The sequence below is a fragment of the Macaca thibetana genome, chromosome 9 (assembly GCF_024542745.1).
Source record: "Macaca thibetana thibetana isolate TM-01 chromosome 9, ASM2454274v1, whole genome shotgun sequence".
In the NCBI taxonomy this organism is placed as follows: Eukaryota; Metazoa; Chordata; class Mammalia; order Primates; family Cercopithecidae; genus Macaca; species Macaca thibetana.
The window spans coordinates 73,605,677-73,623,294 of record NC_065586.1 but is presented as its reverse complement, the minus strand read 5'-3'; the positions used below and the strand labels follow the sequence as shown (position 1 = coordinate 73,623,294).

At 36.2% G+C, this 17,618-nt stretch overlaps 1 protein-coding gene across 1 annotated transcript in view; it reads right to left on the bottom strand.

The window, feature by feature from the left end:
• The window catches only part of ANK3 (ankyrin 3), a 361,275-nt gene that overhangs the window by 19,853 nt on the left and 323,804 nt on the right, over positions 1-17,618 (bottom strand). The window contains 4 exon segments of the mRNA XM_050803013.1: positions 7,246-7,624; positions 10,898-10,988; positions 14,560-14,703; positions 15,597-15,728. Coding sequence (XP_050658970.1) covers positions 7,246-7,624; positions 10,898-10,988; positions 14,560-14,703; positions 15,597-15,728 — 746 coding nt within the window.

Genomic DNA, 17,618 nt, shown 5'->3' with positions numbered 1-17,618 from the left:
ATGCTATGTGAATAATTGTTATACTATGTTGCTTCTTTCTTCTATTGTTTATTGTTTTATTTTCTGAAAATTTTAGATCCGAGGTTGGTTGAGTTTGTGCATGTGGAATGCCCAGATATGGAGGTCCAATTGTATAGTATCGTGGAAAATGCACTTCACTAGAGGGCTAGGGATTAGGTTCTAGTCCCAGAGCTGCTGCTGTCTGGCTGTGTGATTTTGAGTAAATAAATTTATCCATCCTGGCTAACACGGTGAAACCCCGTCTCTAAAAAATATCAAAAAAAAAAAAAAAAAAAAAAAAGCTAGCCGGGCGAGGTGGCGGGCACCTGTAGTTCCAGCTACTCGGGAGGCTGAGGCAGGAGAATGGCGTGAACCCGGGAGGCGGAGCTTGCAGTGAGCTGAGATCATGCCACTGCACTCCAGCCTGGGCGACAAAGCGAGACTCCGTCTCAAAAAATAAATAAATAAATAAATAAATAAATAAATTTATCTCCAATCTTCAGTTCTGAGATCTTGGAAAGAGAGTAGTTTTAGTCTCAATGACCCGTTTAGGTACTACATTCCCATTTTGTTTTGGACAAGAGATGATTCCCATGTCATATTTACCATATACTATTATAGTCCTTGAGCTCTTTTCCATTAGAAAGATAGCAACGTATGGAATAAAGAGAAGAGGAACAGAAGTGTGACTCTTTGCAATTGCCCCAAAAATTTGAACAGAAAAATAAAGTGTTTTTGTTATACCTATAGCTTCCAATGATGATTATAACTATTTTTTAGCCTTTGTTTTTTCCATCTCATACGAAAGATATCTGTCAAAGCTTGTTTGTGAATGATCCTATTGTTTATACAATGCCTTCCTCAGTTATAAAACCTATTCTCTGATGACTCCACTCAATGTCTCTAAAATTACATTAACTTCAAGAAGTAATGGGGCTGGGTGCGGTGGCTCACACCTGTAATCCCAGCATTTTGGGAGGCCGAGGCAGGCGGATCACGAGGTCAAGAGATCGAGACCCTCCTGGCCAACATGGCGAAACCCTGTCTCTACTAAAAATACAAACATTAGCCAGGCGTGGTGGCGCATGCCTGTAGTCTCAGCTACTTGGGAGGCTGGGGCAGGAGAACTGCTTGAACCCAGGAGGTGGAGGTTGCAGTGAGCCGAAATTACGCCACTGCATTCCAGCCTAGCCACAGAGCGAGACTCCGTCTCAAAGAAAAAAAAGTATTTGGGGAGAATACAGACTACCCTGTTTCATGAAACCTACAACATTATAGTGGATTTTTGTCTTTTAAACCTAAGTTCTTAATAAAGATATTAATATGTTATAATCATATTTTAAGCTGAAAAACACAGATAACTTACTTAATAGCTAACTTGCTGGTGCATGTCTAGAATTCTGGGAGACCAAAGGAAACAGCCCTTATTGATTGGAGAGGTTTTTGTTTTTGTCTTCTCAGGGAAAAACTCCTTTATCCCCTGCCTTCCACTTTTTTTGCATGGCTATATTTGTTTTCTTTTGTCCTGGATAGAAGAAAGTCAACTTCTATCATGGGCAGCTATTATAAAGGACTGTGGTAGATTTAGATGTAACATTAGTATGTGATGTGTTAAGCATAAAAGACAAGTTCAAAGCACTATGTGCTTTTTCTAGATGTTTCATTTTAAAATATCATTTCTTGAAGATACTAAGTATGAGAATAGCAAAAACTCAGAAAAACTGAATCAAGCATTCCCCCACCCCATCCCAGAGAACAAATGTGAGGTGACTGATTTTGAGGATTTTATCGATAGCAGATTAAATACTTGCAAATGTGCTAGACAGCAATAAGTAATTTGGCTTGCTTATATATATGGAATTTTCAAAGAAGTGATTCATGGTTTTTAAAGGAACCCTATTGAGCTTCCAACTGATTTGCAGGATAACTCAAAATTTAGACAAGGATTTATTTTCTTCCCTAATGTTTCCAGAGTCTTAGAAAAACTGTATTAGGGCAGATTTGGTGGAGTTTCTTCCTGAAAAGTGAAAAGCAGCAGGATTAAGAAATTTTGGACACCTGTGCCAACTTCTCTGCTTTCTGTTGGGTCTCTTGACACTTTGGGATTGGATATGTTTGATAAATGGTTTTCAATAGATATTCTCTTCCTCTTCCTCTCTAGGGTGGTAACCAAGAAGCCTCAAGTTATTTGGATCATATTCAAAAGGCTGTGCATTGAAAATGGCTTTCTAGTTCTCTGAACTCAATTATTCTAACCCTAAGAAAGATCTAATGACGAAGTAATGAAGACAAGTGGCAGACTGCAAGAAGCATTCTGTGGAATCTTACTATGCAAAAGGTAAGTGCTTCAACAGACCTTTGTGAAGGAAAGAAAGAATATTTATTAATAGCGTTTTCAATTGTGCCGTAATAGGGAGGAATTCTATTTTCCATTTTTTAAAATTGACTCCTATTCTTAAAAATACAGCTTGATTTTTTTTTTCTTGTGTGTTAGTAAAGTTAAATACCTATTTCAGATTTTTTTGTTTTACTTGACTTGCATTTTGTCACATATATCCATGCCAGGTTATAACCTCAACTTCTCAGCCACTGATTGCTTATGAAGAACTGGTTTTAATTTAATTCTTAAGGCAGTAGGAATTTGAGACTGAGAAGGAAGCCTTTTAATTCTTTCATTCTTTCTTCTTTATCTTGCCTCATACCTTATTACAGTTTCAAAGGTTTCAATTGAACATTTCATTTGATATTAACTACTGTGTCACCAAGACAGAATCTTTGCTCATTCACATAACACTTCTTCAAGGAAAGCAGGATACAAATGCCAAGAATTCTCAAATAAAACTACAACCACCACATATCAAATAGGCCTATACAGAATACCATGCAACAAGTTTTTTTTTTTTTTCTTTTTGGTTGTTGTTTTTACAAGCTTTCAAGGGTGCAAAAAAATTACACAAAGCCATTTCATTATCAAGCATGCTGAAATTTCAAAACCACAAAGAAGGAGTTTCTAATAGTACAGCAATGCCACATAATGAGCCAGCTACAGGATACCTTTATAATCAAACGCCGGCGAATAACTCGGGTAGTGACTCTCCGTTCTTCCTCTGAGCTTGAATCACTCTCACTGTCTTTCAAGTCCTGATAAATGCATTTTTAGTATAATTTTACCATCACACTTAAAATAAAAGACATTCTGAGAAGGGAAATCAAGAAAGAATTACATTTACTTGATTTTTTTTTTTTTTTTTTTTGCCAACTAAAGAAAATCATGATGTATATTTGTGAGAGTCTTTAAAAAAATTTAAGTGGAAGAAAAATTTTGGCCAGGATTCTAAGTGAAATTACTCTGTGCATGTGTGTGTGTATGTGTACAGGTAAAGATCAAGGTAGTTATAAGTTATTAAAAAATAATTATGGAGACTTTTGGCATCAGAAACTATAATCATTCATATTCCTTTTAAAACTAGTTTAAAATCTATATTCATCTGCCATGAATGTGTATACCTTTGTAATTTGGGCCACATTTCATTTGATCTACAGAAAGAGGCATAATTTGGAGTTTTAGGAAATCTTGGTCAAATTTGACAACCTTATCAAAAGCTATTTTGAACTTTATTAAAAATTAAAGAATCTAGCTGGGTGTGGTGGCTCACACTTGTAATCCCAGCACTTTGGGAGGCTAGGGCAGGTCGATCACTTGAGGTCAGGAGTTCGAGACCAGCCTGGTCAACATGCTGAAACCCTGTCTCTACTAAAATACAAAAACTAGCTGGGCGTGGTGGTGCACGCCTGTAAGCCCAGCTCCTCAGGAGGCTGAGGCAGGAGAATTGCTTCAACCTGGGAGGCGGAGGTTGCAGTGAGCTGAAATTGCATCACCGCAGTCCAGCCTGGGCAATAGGGCAAGACTCCGTCTGAACAACAACAAAAAGTAAAGAATTTTTATTAGCATATCTTAGCACATATATCAAGAGATTAATATCAGCATAATTAGTACCTAACACATAACTGGTACTGAGAAAGAATTTATTCAAATGAATGAAGGAATAAATGTGTAAAAGCTTGAAATCTTTTTTTAAAGAACTGATTTGAAATTAGAATATAAAATAGAATACTTCACAGACAAGAATATAGTTACTGCACAAAATATTAATTTTTAGGCAAGAAAGGTGGGAATCTGGAAAAACTACCAAGGGGAAAATAGTTCATAATTTGAAGGAGAAAATATCTCTAGCTTTCACTTAGATGCCTTGGGGAAGAGTATTTACTGAGTGGTTATATTTCTAAATTTTAATGGTGGAACTATGAAAATAATTCTCATACTTTATCTTTGAAGTTAATTCATTACCTCAAATCTAATAGTCCCAGAGATAGAACTTAACATCTACTGGAAAAATGAATTCCAGTATTTGTTTAAAAAAAGTGGGAACAAAATAAAATTGCCATAGGAGGTACAGGTGTTAGATAAAATGCTTTATGAAATGTTAGTTGAATAGATATTAAACTAGGCCATTTTTTTCATCAACAGTAAACTTGACAACTTGACAAGTATTTAAAAATGTTAAACAGTAATATCAGCCTTGACTTTATAGGCAATTCACCTCAACAAACCACCCCACCAAAAATACTGTTTTAAAAGGAAATCATAGCCACTATGCTTACAAGGAGTAAGAACTTGAACTAAGTTTGCTATTATTATTTTAAAGTTTTCAGTAAAGGACAGTAAATTTAGGACACTTAGAATGATCTAAGTATTGTGGAAGGAAGCTTTGCAAAGGCTCAAGAAGGCAGAAAGAGGTAAAAGGAATCTGTGTTGATGAAGGAAAAGAATTGTTAGTCAGTATTCTGGGATTAATGGGTTGGATGAGGCAAAAGGGAAAACTGAATGTGAATTATCTGTAGATGGAATCTAAAGTTGAGGAAAGGTTTTCACTTTGGTGAATTCAAAAGTAGAACAACATCTATGTTAAAGTAAACACAAACAACAAACCTAGAATTGATTATAGCATAATCCTACAAAAAATCATGTGAGGCCACACCCCCTTACATAAAGAAAAAGTGGCCATTTGGTCATTGTTTCAGTTTCTACTTTTTCCCTGGAATCTCTGCTAACCTTAAAGTGAAAATGGAAGAAGAATCTCAGACTCAGGATTCCTTTTAGTGAATTACTAGGAATTGGTGAAGGGGAAAACAAGGAAACCAAATGGAATTTTCTCAGTACTCCTTTGCCAATGGGTCGCTGCATGGAAACAGGTGGAAAATAGCAGAATTTTACCTTATAACAGCAGGCAGTCATCCGTGTAAGAGCCGCACCCGGACTTTTGACCTGATTTTTTAGGGGATAAAAAGGGGTCTGTTTTCTGAGATCATACATCAGATGACCTAGTTGGTTGCTATTATACTACGGTATAGCCACAAACGACACCTCCTAAACATCTTTGGATTTTTTGTGAGGTCAGGTTCATGTCTCCTAAAAGCTTTAATTCCATTATGGAATTTTTAGGTCATGAAGTCTTTACAAATTAGATAGGACTTGAAACTAATACCAGAGGTACAAACTCATTTACAAGAAATCTTGAAAATGTTTTCTAATGGCAAATTATTTTCCATTACTGACAAACTCGGCCGAGTTTCCACTCAGGGTTTAAAATGTAATTTTCAACAGTCTTTATGCCAATGGCCAATATGATTTTCCAGTGGCCCACACTTATGCACATGTACTCACACAGCGGTGTTTATATATATGTGTATAGTAATTTGCCTTTAGAACTTTAACAGGCTTTTGCAGAATAAATATTCACAGGAAAAATACCACTATGTTATTGCTTCTCTCTATATTTTGTGGGATCATTTTAAAAGGAAACTTATCCAAAACTCCCACCACTTAAATATACTAAGAGTCAAGTCAAAGACGGAAATCAATATTCAAAACCACACTTGTCAGGACGGAGTTAAAGAAAGGCCTGAAAAAGACTTAAAAGAGCTTACAACTAAAAAAAAAATTAATAAAAATTTGATGAAGGCAGTTATTAAATGAGCTGGAGATTATTTTAGGATATCATTTAAGCAACTGATTACCACCCCAAATCTTATATCAAAGCAACTAACAGGGAAAAAATAGATGATCTGGAACTATACTTCCTCTTACTCTCCCTTCTAACAAGCCTGAAAATAGTCAAACATTGTCTGCAGAAGGGAAAAGGAAAGGATATGATTACTGATAAGCTGAGAATCAGCTCCTGAGCGATGGAGAGTTTGCTAAAAGTCTTCCTAAACCTCAAATCAATTTTAAACTCATTATTTTAGAGAAGACTTGTTTTTTCCTCCCAAAACACTAAAGTGGGTCTTCAGTGAACTGGGTATGTCTCAGCGAAAACTATAAGTGCTACTATTAATCTCTGTCTATTGCAGAGTTGATGAAAAGACATAAAAATTGAGAGACTAAAAAGCAGTAAAAAATGTTGGAAAAAGAGCTGGTTTTTATTTTCTTATATCCATGTATGAGTCATAATTTCAGTTTAAAATACTTTTAATGTCTAAAAATAGACTAAACCTCAAAGAAAAAAATCTATTAGATGGTACCACAAAAGTACAAAGAACAAGCAAATCTATCACAGTAAGGATTTAAAGTGATTAGAAACATGTTAAGACAATCATCATCAATTTATGTAAATTATAAAAATTACACTTCTAATTTTAAATTTCTAACTGCTGTCAACTCAGCTCATTTTAGGCTTAGAATTTCATCTCTTTAATTTTTAAAACACCCTTTTAGACAACAGACCATATAGAATAGAACTTAGATGGGTCAGATGCTATAGACTGTTTATGCCAAGGAGCCAGAAAGGATCAGAATGATTATCCTCCTCCCATAAGGAAGAACACGGAGTGGGAGTGGGAGTTAGGAGACCTAAATCCCAGATAAAATACTGGGTCTTAAACTAGTTACTTAACGTCTCTCTGGTTCTTGTCCCTCCTAAAAATGGCTAAACAGATACTTATTCCCTTTTACTGCACAATGAATGAAGGTATAATCAAATGGCATACATTTTACTAAGAACTTTTTTTACGTATGTGTTTAACTCAGTACTTTCTTTACCTCCACCATTAGTGCTACAATTTCACACATTTATAATTTAGAAATTGTAAAAAACCTTGGGCCCCAGGCTACAAGATTAATCCAAAGAAGCAAAGCATCAATACTTTCCATTTCAATGACTGCTACCGGATGACTAGATGACATACCTTTTGCTCAGACCCACTGGACCCCTCTTCTTCGTGGAGGTTAAGCCTTGGCTTGCCATCTGCTGGAGAAGTCCTACTCATCTTTTTCATACTGACAGGCACACAGGGTTTAGTCTCTTCTATTACAAACTTGCTGGTTTCTTCTAGAGATTTCTGATACGCTGCTAGTGGTGATGCTGGTTCTTCAACATGACCAGATCCATGTATTTTTGGTTTCAGAGTTTCCTTGGTACTCTGTTTTCCCACATCATTTTGGGATTCTGGAAAGTAAGATTTTGTCTTTGCTTCCGGAGTGATTTCTGTATGGCTTCCATTTGCTTCAAATTTTCCAGCTTCTCCTTTGAGATATGAGGTAATGGAATCTCTACACTGGTCAGGGCTGCAAAGGAAAATTTGCAAATTTACAATGGCAACATATGCCTGAATATAGGTTTCAGAAACGAAAGTTTTAAGAACTGTGTCTTTTGACTACTTCTGAAGGCATAAAATAGAAAAGTTCGAAAAGTGTGGCCACTGGATTTAAAATGTAGCTGGGTGCAGTGGCTCGTGCCTGTAATTCCAGCACCTTGGGAGGCTGAGGCAGGCAGATCACCTGAGATCAGGAGTTTAAGACCAGCCTGGCCAACATGGCGAAATCCCATCTCTACTAAAAATACTAAAATTAGCCAGACGTGGTGACACGCACCTGTAATCCCAGCTACTCGGGAGGCTGAGGCAGGAGAATTGCTTGAACCCAGGAGGTGGAGGTTGCAGTGAGCTGAGATTGTGCCACTGCACTCCAGCCTGGGTGACAGAGCGAGACTCTATCTCAAAATAAATAAATAAAATGTAAGGGGCTCTCATGGGTGAGGTGTCAGGAGGGGCTACACAGCTTCTAGACATCCCCCATATCTCAGTTGCCAAATTGCCTAGCTATGCTCTCATCTAAATATACAAATTGCAGTTCTATAGCTACTTGAATTATATCATCTTGATGAGTGATCCTGAGAGGCTCATGGACATACCTAGAGTTCCAAGCCCACCAATCTTAAAGGAGAAGATATTTCAGAATGCTTTTCTATCACCAGTAAAAAATAACCTGCTGGTCGGACTCATGGTTCTTGCCTATATTCCCAGCACTTTGGGAGGCTGAGGCAGAAGGGTCCCTTGAGCCCAGGAATTTGAGTTCGGCCTGGGTGATGTGGTAAAACCATGTCTCTACCAAAAAACTACAAAAATGAGTGGGCACAGTGGTGCACACCTGTAGTCCCAGCTACTCGGAGGCTGAGGTGGGAGGATCACTTGAGCCTGGGAGGCAGAGGTTGCAGTGAGCAAAGATGGAGCCACTGTACAAAAATTGCACCTTGTCTCCAAAAAAGAACAAAACACATTCCTGTGGTCAAGACTGTGGTATTCCCCCAAGAACCCCAAATTCCAATTCTTTGTATATGTTTTCAGTCATGAATCCTGTCATTACTTTTCCAACTCTAATACCTTTACTTGAATCTCATTTTTCTCTCCTCTTGACCTCTGCTAATCTCACTAGTGAGTTGAGTGTTGCACACTCTTTTCTACCTACTGAGAGAACTGTTTTTCCCTTAACTATTAAAACTCTTTCCTTTCCAATGCTTTCTTTTAAATTGACTTCTAAGTTTTCTACAAGTTTCAGTATAGACTATTTTTCACTTTTTTTGTAGCTTGTGTATTATTTTTAGCATGTTTGCTTATTACTGCTAGAAGGCAATAACTAGTACAATGCTTTATATGTATAATATATACTTATTTATGTGTGTGTATTCCTTTAAATCAGATTCTGATTATCTGAACATACTTATTTTTAAAAGACATCTATAGCCCACTCTATTCTTTATGTGTAAGGATAAATAATCCAAGCATACTGTGAAGGTCTTGTAACATACAGCTTTATTTGACTTTGGTTTAATTTTCTACTCCCCAGTCCACATTGCTTGCGTACGTTCTTCTACTCTACATATTCTGAACACAGGAGCAAAGTGACTGGCATTTTCCTCCTTCTGTGGAACCAGCGAATTCACTAGTGTTTTTTCTATATCATTCACTGGCAGAGCCTATATAAAACAAGGAATTTCAGCTGGTTTAATAATAATGAACACCTTTCCTATATCTATTCCCTGATATGCAACTATAAATTGTGTGACTATATCTGAACATCAAAATAAGTACTGTTTGTCGTCGTCTTTGCAATTGTCTCTTTTGTAGGCTGTAGAGAGAATTCATTCACGCCTGCAATTTTTCAAACGTAGTTTTGTAACCTCCCTCTTTGAGAATTTTTACTGAGCAAGAAGCTTATTAATGACATAAAAATATAAAATATGGTTATGAAATAATATAAGTAATGATTTGTGTCCAACTTAAGTTTATCACTAGCTGTCACTGAAGTAAAATATGTTTTAGTCTAATGTGTATGTAAATAAAAATAATGCCTAGTGCTACTGAGAAATTACTATTTGTGTCAGTCATTTGGTAGACATACATCCTCTCTTTTTCTATCTATAAATCTGTTTAAGGAAGGTAGTAGTATTCTTATATTTAAAGATAATTAGAGTGACATTCTTAGAGCTTGGACATTCATCCCAAATCACAAAGTACATTCCTAATGGTGGTGGGATTTGAACCTATGTCTCAGATTCTAGACTCTCACCTTTCTAGAGCAAGGCCAGTATAAGAATTAACCAGATTCATGACCAGGAAATTATTTTTAGGTAAAGACAAATATTCATCATGGCAATATTATTTGGTGTAAACAACTGTGTACCTTTCAAATTATGAAAAACAGGACTCGTGGAAAAATAGAAGGATATGTAAAATCAGTTTTTCCTAGTATGGTAGGAGAATGGATGGCTTTTCTTTTTGCTTCTCTGCACTTTTTACATTAAGACATTTAGAAAATCATGCATAGAAGAAAATCCACCAAAATGTTATTGGTAGATGATGGGGTGTATTGATTTGTTTAATCTGCATTTTAAGTTTTAATAATGAACATATTTATGTTTGCAGTTAGGAAAAAAAAAACAGTAATGTTTATATTTCTCAACAACATGGACTTTCATTCATTATTATTCTTATTTTTTTGGACAGAGTCTCACTCTGTCGCCCAGGCTGGAGTGCAGTGTTGTGATCTCCACTCACTGCAACCTCCACCTCGTGGGTTCAAGCAATTCTCCTGCCTCAGCATCCTGAGTAGCTGGGACTACAGGTGCGTGCCACCACACCTGGCTAATTTTTGTATTTTTAGTAGAGATGAGGTTTCACCACATTGGCCAGGCTGGTCTCGAACTCCTGACCTCAGGTGATCTGCCCACCTCATTATTTTAAATGAACAAGAATTACTGGCTATATGAAAAGAATCATACAAGTAACAAAGTAGAAAATAATAATATTCTAAAGTAAAGATGACATATACATCTTGGGCATGTATGTAATTTTTCTTGCATTTTATTTCAGCCTCTCACTAGTTTTGAATTTAAATTCACTTTCCTTTCCAGATTAGCATAATGAACTGGTCTTTAAAGCAGGTTTTATCCCAGAACTAGAATGGTAATTTAGAAGAAGTCACCGCTAAAAAGCATGTATTTAAGATAAACTATTAACAAGTAACCTGTGTTTCACTTTCCCTTTTTTGAAACAGCCATACCTGTCATCCAGTCGATCTAGTAACCCACCAGTTACTCTTCGAGCTTGAGCGGGAGCCTCTAGGTTTCCACTTGATGTCTCATTCTGCCAACCTGTAATTGAAGACATTTCCAGTTCTGCTTGCTGAACACGCTTAAGAATAGCCTGTACTTTTTCTTCTGTCATCTCCTCAGACTCTACTCCTTCTTCAGGTTGAATGTCCTCAAATAGAGATTTGAGTTTCTCTTCCGTCATCTCCTCATCAGGACCAGATTTTCCTTTCTCCTGCTGTTCAGAGCTTACTCCTAGTTTTCTAGGCTCTGCTGGTTTAACATCTTTTGGGGACCCAGCCAAATCTCCAAGGTATTGAGGATACTCACTCAGACATACATTCTCCAACTGGCTCTCATCTACATCCACTGCTTCAGGCATTTCTGTTAAAGGCACTGAGTCTTCCAGTTTGCTGTCTTCTAAGGAAGTGTCTTCTGCAGTTACGACTGGAGGTCCATCTGCGGAATGCTCTATGTTCCCCTGGGAAGGCACTAGCCCATCACTCAGTCTACTGGGGGTTCTAAGGGGAGATTCTATGCTAGAGATATCACTAAAATAATCATCTTGCTGGAAAGGGGTAGGTGGTGTGTAGTGCAACCCTGTGGGGGTTTCCAGTTCCACTTGAAGGGAAGGATAACCTATGGAAGACAGTACATTTGGACTGACTGGAATGAATTAGAATACATCAAACAAAAACACATGGAATGACTAAAATTATATCAGGCATGAAAATGTATGATGAATTACAGATTAATGTCAATAAATTTATCGGTTTAGTTCAATTAAATGTAACACAATGAAATAAAAAGCCTAGTGCAAACTCCAATAAAATAGAATACTAATTAAGCTATCAATTGTTTCTGTTCTAGAAATTATGATACAATAAGTAAATATGCACACTAATCCAGAGTATGCAGACTAATCCAATATAAAGTTAGTTGTCATTATATGAGATACTTATTATCTTTCTATATTTAGCATGCAAAGTTCATACTGTGGTGGACTGAATACAGCAAGCCACAAGAAACCAATTTTTGTAATTAATTACCTACAACTTCTTTTAAGAACTGTACATATGAGCAATGCAACCTAGTTCTTACTTCTTTCACATGAAATTATAGCACAGAAAAATGGATTTAATCTTTGGAAAGAAATGATTATTAGATTTTAGAGCAGTGGCACTGGGAAAAAATTTTAAAAGATGTTAAGAAAAGGATTGAAAACACAGACCAAGTTTAAAAGACTCCATGTAGTTCTAGGGTGTTGTACAAAAACAGATATGACCAAGATGGAAGGGTTGTGGAGTACATGAAGGTCTTGGTGAAGTTGGTGGTAGGGTCCACTCAGAACCACGAATCAAATAAAGAGAAATGATACACAACAGAGATAGTAGGAAAACCATTTGCAAGGAGCACTCTGAATATTCATGACAATGCTATCAAACGCAGAGTTTATTAACCAGCCTACGCAAAAGGGGAGAGGGGAGCTAATCCCTTGTTTTAAACATTGCTGCATGGACTATGGAAGCATTTTTCTGCCTTAGCAGAGAGAAAAGTCAACAATGGTCTGGTCATGGTGAGGAAAGGAAGTTTCATAAAAGTTCAACGAAGAGGAGAGACAGGAAAAAAGCAACAAAGCACAGTTTCTGAATTGTTGGTCTACAAAATGAAAGTCTAATTTTTCCATTAGTCCAAGGTAAATACCAACTTAGCTGCTGTTGTAAACTCAAATTGCTATAGGTAAGTGAACATTTTTCAGTTATGGTCATCTATAAACCAGATGCTTGTCGAACAGCTGGCTAAGACTAGCTGAGGTTTATAATCTGCCTTAGTGAAATTACTTCATATACATGTTTCTAAATTTCCCTAAGAAATTTTGAACAAGGAATTTAAAAATATTAAGATACAGCAACAAAAAGCCCTTTCATTTTTGACTATATTTTAAGGATATTCCAATTTAAAAATGTTCAAATTAAATAAAGCTTTCAACACTACTTCTGTTGTGTTCTGATTATCGTTTTTATTACAGTTACTTAAAAAATATTTTTTCCCAATAAAGAATATAAGAAGATTGTATAAACTATAACTTATCAATAATTTAAAATTTGATGATAAGAGGATCTATATTTATCTAGTGCAAAAAGCATGTGGTTACTAATATATGGCCTTGCATGTAAGACAAGGCCTCAAAGGGAGCATTTTTCCAAGGTGCTATGGTCTTTATAAACTTAAAAAGAATCACTTTTTACTTCATTACCTATTGTGTTTGTTACATGGATAACAAGTATGCTTTAAATCTTTTGTTGACTTTAACTTTTTTTAGGAGACAGACTGTGCTCAGCCAGACTTAAACTTTTTTTAATAAGCAGAAACTTTCTAAGAATTTTGAGACATATTTCCACAAAATATATGCAGAAATCGAAGTTAATTCGAAGTTAGTGACTCTTGTTAGTCTAACTTTGCCAGTTTAAAAATGGAATAGTAGAAAAATATCCTTAGTTCCTATTCCTGCCTCCATACCATCATCAAATTTTCAACTCAAAATTCATTATAGAGGCTAGGTGGGGTGGCTCATGCCTGTAATTCCAGCACTTTGGGAGGCAGAGGCGGGTGGATCACTTGAGGTCAGGAGTTCGAGACCAGCCTGGCAAACATGGTGGAACCTCATCTCTACTAAAAACACAAAAAATTAGCCGGGCATGGTGGCGCACGCCTGTAATCCCAGCTACTCGGGAGGCTAGACAGGAGAATGGCTTGAAGCCAGGAGGCAGAGGTTGCAGTGAGCTGAGATCATGCCATTGCACTCCAGCCTAGGAGATAGAGCGAGACTTCGTCTCAAAAACAAAATAAAAATTCATTGTAGGAATAAATTTTCATTTGTGAACGTAAGACGGGACTATTTTGAAAAACATAGGAAGATATTTATCATGTTTTTCTTAATATTTCAGTGAAAAAAGCACCAATTTACATAGTGAGGAAAAAATGACAAGATTATTATATAAATTAAGCTAATGTGAAAGAGGAATTATTATTAGTAACATCTATGCCGATTGAATTAGAAATTGCACTGCCTTTGAGATCAAGTAGTTTTCCAAAAGAATAAATGGCAGCATATTCATGAAGTTAAAAATAACAATGCTAAATAACTAAAGCACTTACTTGAATGATACATTCAATTTTTTCAGTGCACATTTAAATACTTGGTGCCACAACAGTAAATTGCCATTTTACCTTACAATTTGTATACTATATGCTTACACTTTACTCAATACCTTGCTTCTTTGATAAAAATGGCTCATCATTTGTTTGACCTATATATGAATAAAAGAGGTAACTAGTTTGGGGGTTAAAAATTGAAAGTGACAAAAGATATTTAACTTTTATGAAATATTAGAAATACCAACTCTTTCAGATACCTTAGGTGTTCACACTTCATGATTTCTATTGTATATAAAGAGGTATTTACCAAGTTTGCTCTGATATCAGAGTGTTTATTTGCAGAGAAAATGCTGTGAAAATGAGAAACTAAGTCAAGCAAATCACGGTTCAGTTGCTTTTAAGTGACTGCCTTGTCTGACTGCACTTTCAAATTTTATCAAATGATTAAATAAATATGAACACTAAATTCAATTACCATCAACAGGGTCATGGAAAACATTGTTCTCATCTGCAAAACTTCTGGTGCCTGAAATATTTCCATAATCAAATATTGGTCCTTCTAGCAGTGTCACTATATCTATTCGATTAATTTTTGTCAAGACCGAAGTTAAGGCATCAGCTGAAAAGGAGAAAAAAAAGGTTGAAAACTCAATTAAATTAGGTTCTTTCAGTCAGCACAATATCTACACAAAGGCATGGCTTTTGCAGCCCTGTTGACACTTTAGCTCCTTCTTACTCCATCTCTGCAATCTCCCTATCCAGAGGACTCAGAATGCTCGCTGCTACAGGGAAGGTGTCAGAGTCTTAATCACGTTGTAAAGCTGTGTTCCACTGGAACAGTGCCTTAAAATAGCTACATTCCTTTTGGTTATAAGGGGATCTAATAAAGCTAAAGTTTCCTTTCCTCTTAGAGTGCCAAAATAGGTCACCCTCGTATTTGGTACTTCGCATTTGAATGACTTTCTGAGGTCAAGTTGACACAGGCAAACCCGCAATAATGTATTCCACATTGTTGTGGGTTGGCACTTGCCAAAATATAGGACTACCACCCAATCCCAGCAGCCAACAAAACCAAACCCAACAACAGTAGAGCCAACCAAGCTGAGTAAAACTATTTGCTCCCCTAATATGACCCTGTCGTCCCTCTCTGCACATCTGCCTCCAACCATAGTGGTAACTTCGGAGTGTTTCTGATCACTGTGTCCCATGATTTAACAACTAACATTATTTTTTGCAGTTTTAATGGTCACAGAGAGAATGACAGGTCAAATGCGAAAAATTCCCTGCTACTTGCTTTCCAAAAAACTTCTGAGGAATAGAAATTTAGACTGTTAACACTAAATTAAACAAGTATAACGTCAAAAGACTTGCTGTTACCTCATGATCATTTATTTTTCTATATTAAAGATTACAGAAAATTAGAATAATACTTGAATGAACCTAACAGTTGGCTCATCTAAAATATTACATTTATGCAGTTTTGAAAGTTAAAATAATATAATTTCGGCATACTTGTGGCATTTTTTCCGTCTCTGGTAACCCATTTTTTTAATAACATGAAGCTTTGAGAAATTAAAGAATTTGGGTTTTCCACACGTATTTGATTGATTTCATCCACTGAAAAATTCAGTTCCCTTGCCAGTTCTGTAGAAAAGAAAGAGAGTTACTAAGATTGCATACTCTACTGTTATCACACATGTTTCATAAAAGTAATTCTCAACTGCCACAAAAAGAAAAGGGAATTTTATAGTCAAGCTCAAGTACAGCCTCAGACATTAATTTTTATATACTTGGTTTCATAGCAAAGTAGTGACCATACGCAGGCTGTGACTTAACTCTCCTTAGGTAATGACTTATAATCAGTTTTTTTTTTTTTTAAGACCATCTTATAAAGATTTTTAGACTTAGGTTGGGCACAGTGGACCATACCTATAATCCCAGCACTTTGGGAGGCTGAGGCAGGTGGATTGCTTACACCCGAGTTTGAGACCAGCCTGGGCAACATGGCAAAACCCCCATCTCCACACACACACAACAACAAAAACACAAAAATTAGCCAGGTGCGGTGGCGCATGCCTGTGGTCCCAGCTACTCAGGAGGCTGAGCTGGATCACTTCAGCCCAGGAGGCAGCGGATGCAGTGAGCTGATACTGGGCCACTGCACCTCAGCCTGGGCAATAGAGCGAGATGCTATCTAAAAAAATAAAAAAGATTTTTGGAGTTTGCAAAGAGGATGTTGCATGATTCTTTTAACTCAGCCAAATTCTCTACAATCTGAGCAAATTACAAGATACGTAGAGGTATACAATTCATGTATATGGCACAAGAGATGCTGATAGGGTTTGTGCTAAGCAGTCTTCATGAAGATATCTTTTACTCACATAATATTCCACCCTCTATGCCTTCAAGTTTCATAAACTCCACACAGGAGGTTATATGATGACTCCAGGCCAGATCATCTTATATGATATGAAGCTACTGAGTAAAAAAATAAAAGGGAGACAGCTTTCTGTCCACCTACTTGTATATACTCATATATACTCATATTCAATCTTGTAAATTGCAGAGTGTCTTTGGAAAGATACATATGATCTCAGTATTAGTGGCTGCCATGGAAGGGAAACTTAGCAGTCAGAGAAGGGAAGGAGACTTAGTTCCCACTGTATTTTTTTTTTTATATTAAAACAATTTATCAAGTGTGTGTTACCTTAAATGATAACAAAAAGAAAGAAATGGGCAAAAATGATCCCATGGAAAAGGAATTGGTCAAGACTCTATCCCCCTTACAAAATACTTCTAGCAATTTTGCAAAATGCATTCAGAGACTCAAAAAAGTCCGTTATCTTTTGACCAAGTGATTCACATTTAGAAATTTACCCTGACAATATATGAGTTGTATACAATGATTTATATACATGAATGTTCATTGAAAACAATCGCATGTTGAACAAAAGGATAAGAGTTAATTTAAGGCAGTGGCTTGCAAACAACTGTTGTGATCATGGCCTACAGTTAGAAATACATTATATATCATGGTGTTTACATAAATAAAATCAGATCTCCACAGAGCAAAATTTAGCCTTAATACACATAATACATAGTCATTTTCTTTTATATAATATTCCATTTAAAAACAAAAACAAAGCATGAACTGATTTCACGTGTCATTGAAGCATTGTGAACCACAGTTAGAAAACCACCATCATAAGGTACATCTATTGGATATTTTTTATGCATTAAAACCAAGATCAGAAAATACTGAATTTTGTAGAAAGACACAGTTACAAATAAGCAGATTACATTGTATGTATAACATGATAAAAAGTTCTTATTTTAAAAAAAGCACATAAGATGTTAATAGTGGTTTCGAGGGACAGATGTAAATTTTGTTCTCTTAAATGCTTAATATTCTTAATAATTATCATTGAGCATACAGTAATTCTAGTTAGAGAAGTTAATTATTTTTAGTTCTTCATCTCTGTGTCTTAAGAGACAATACTCCTACTGCCCAATAAGCCTTGAGGACAAAACTGT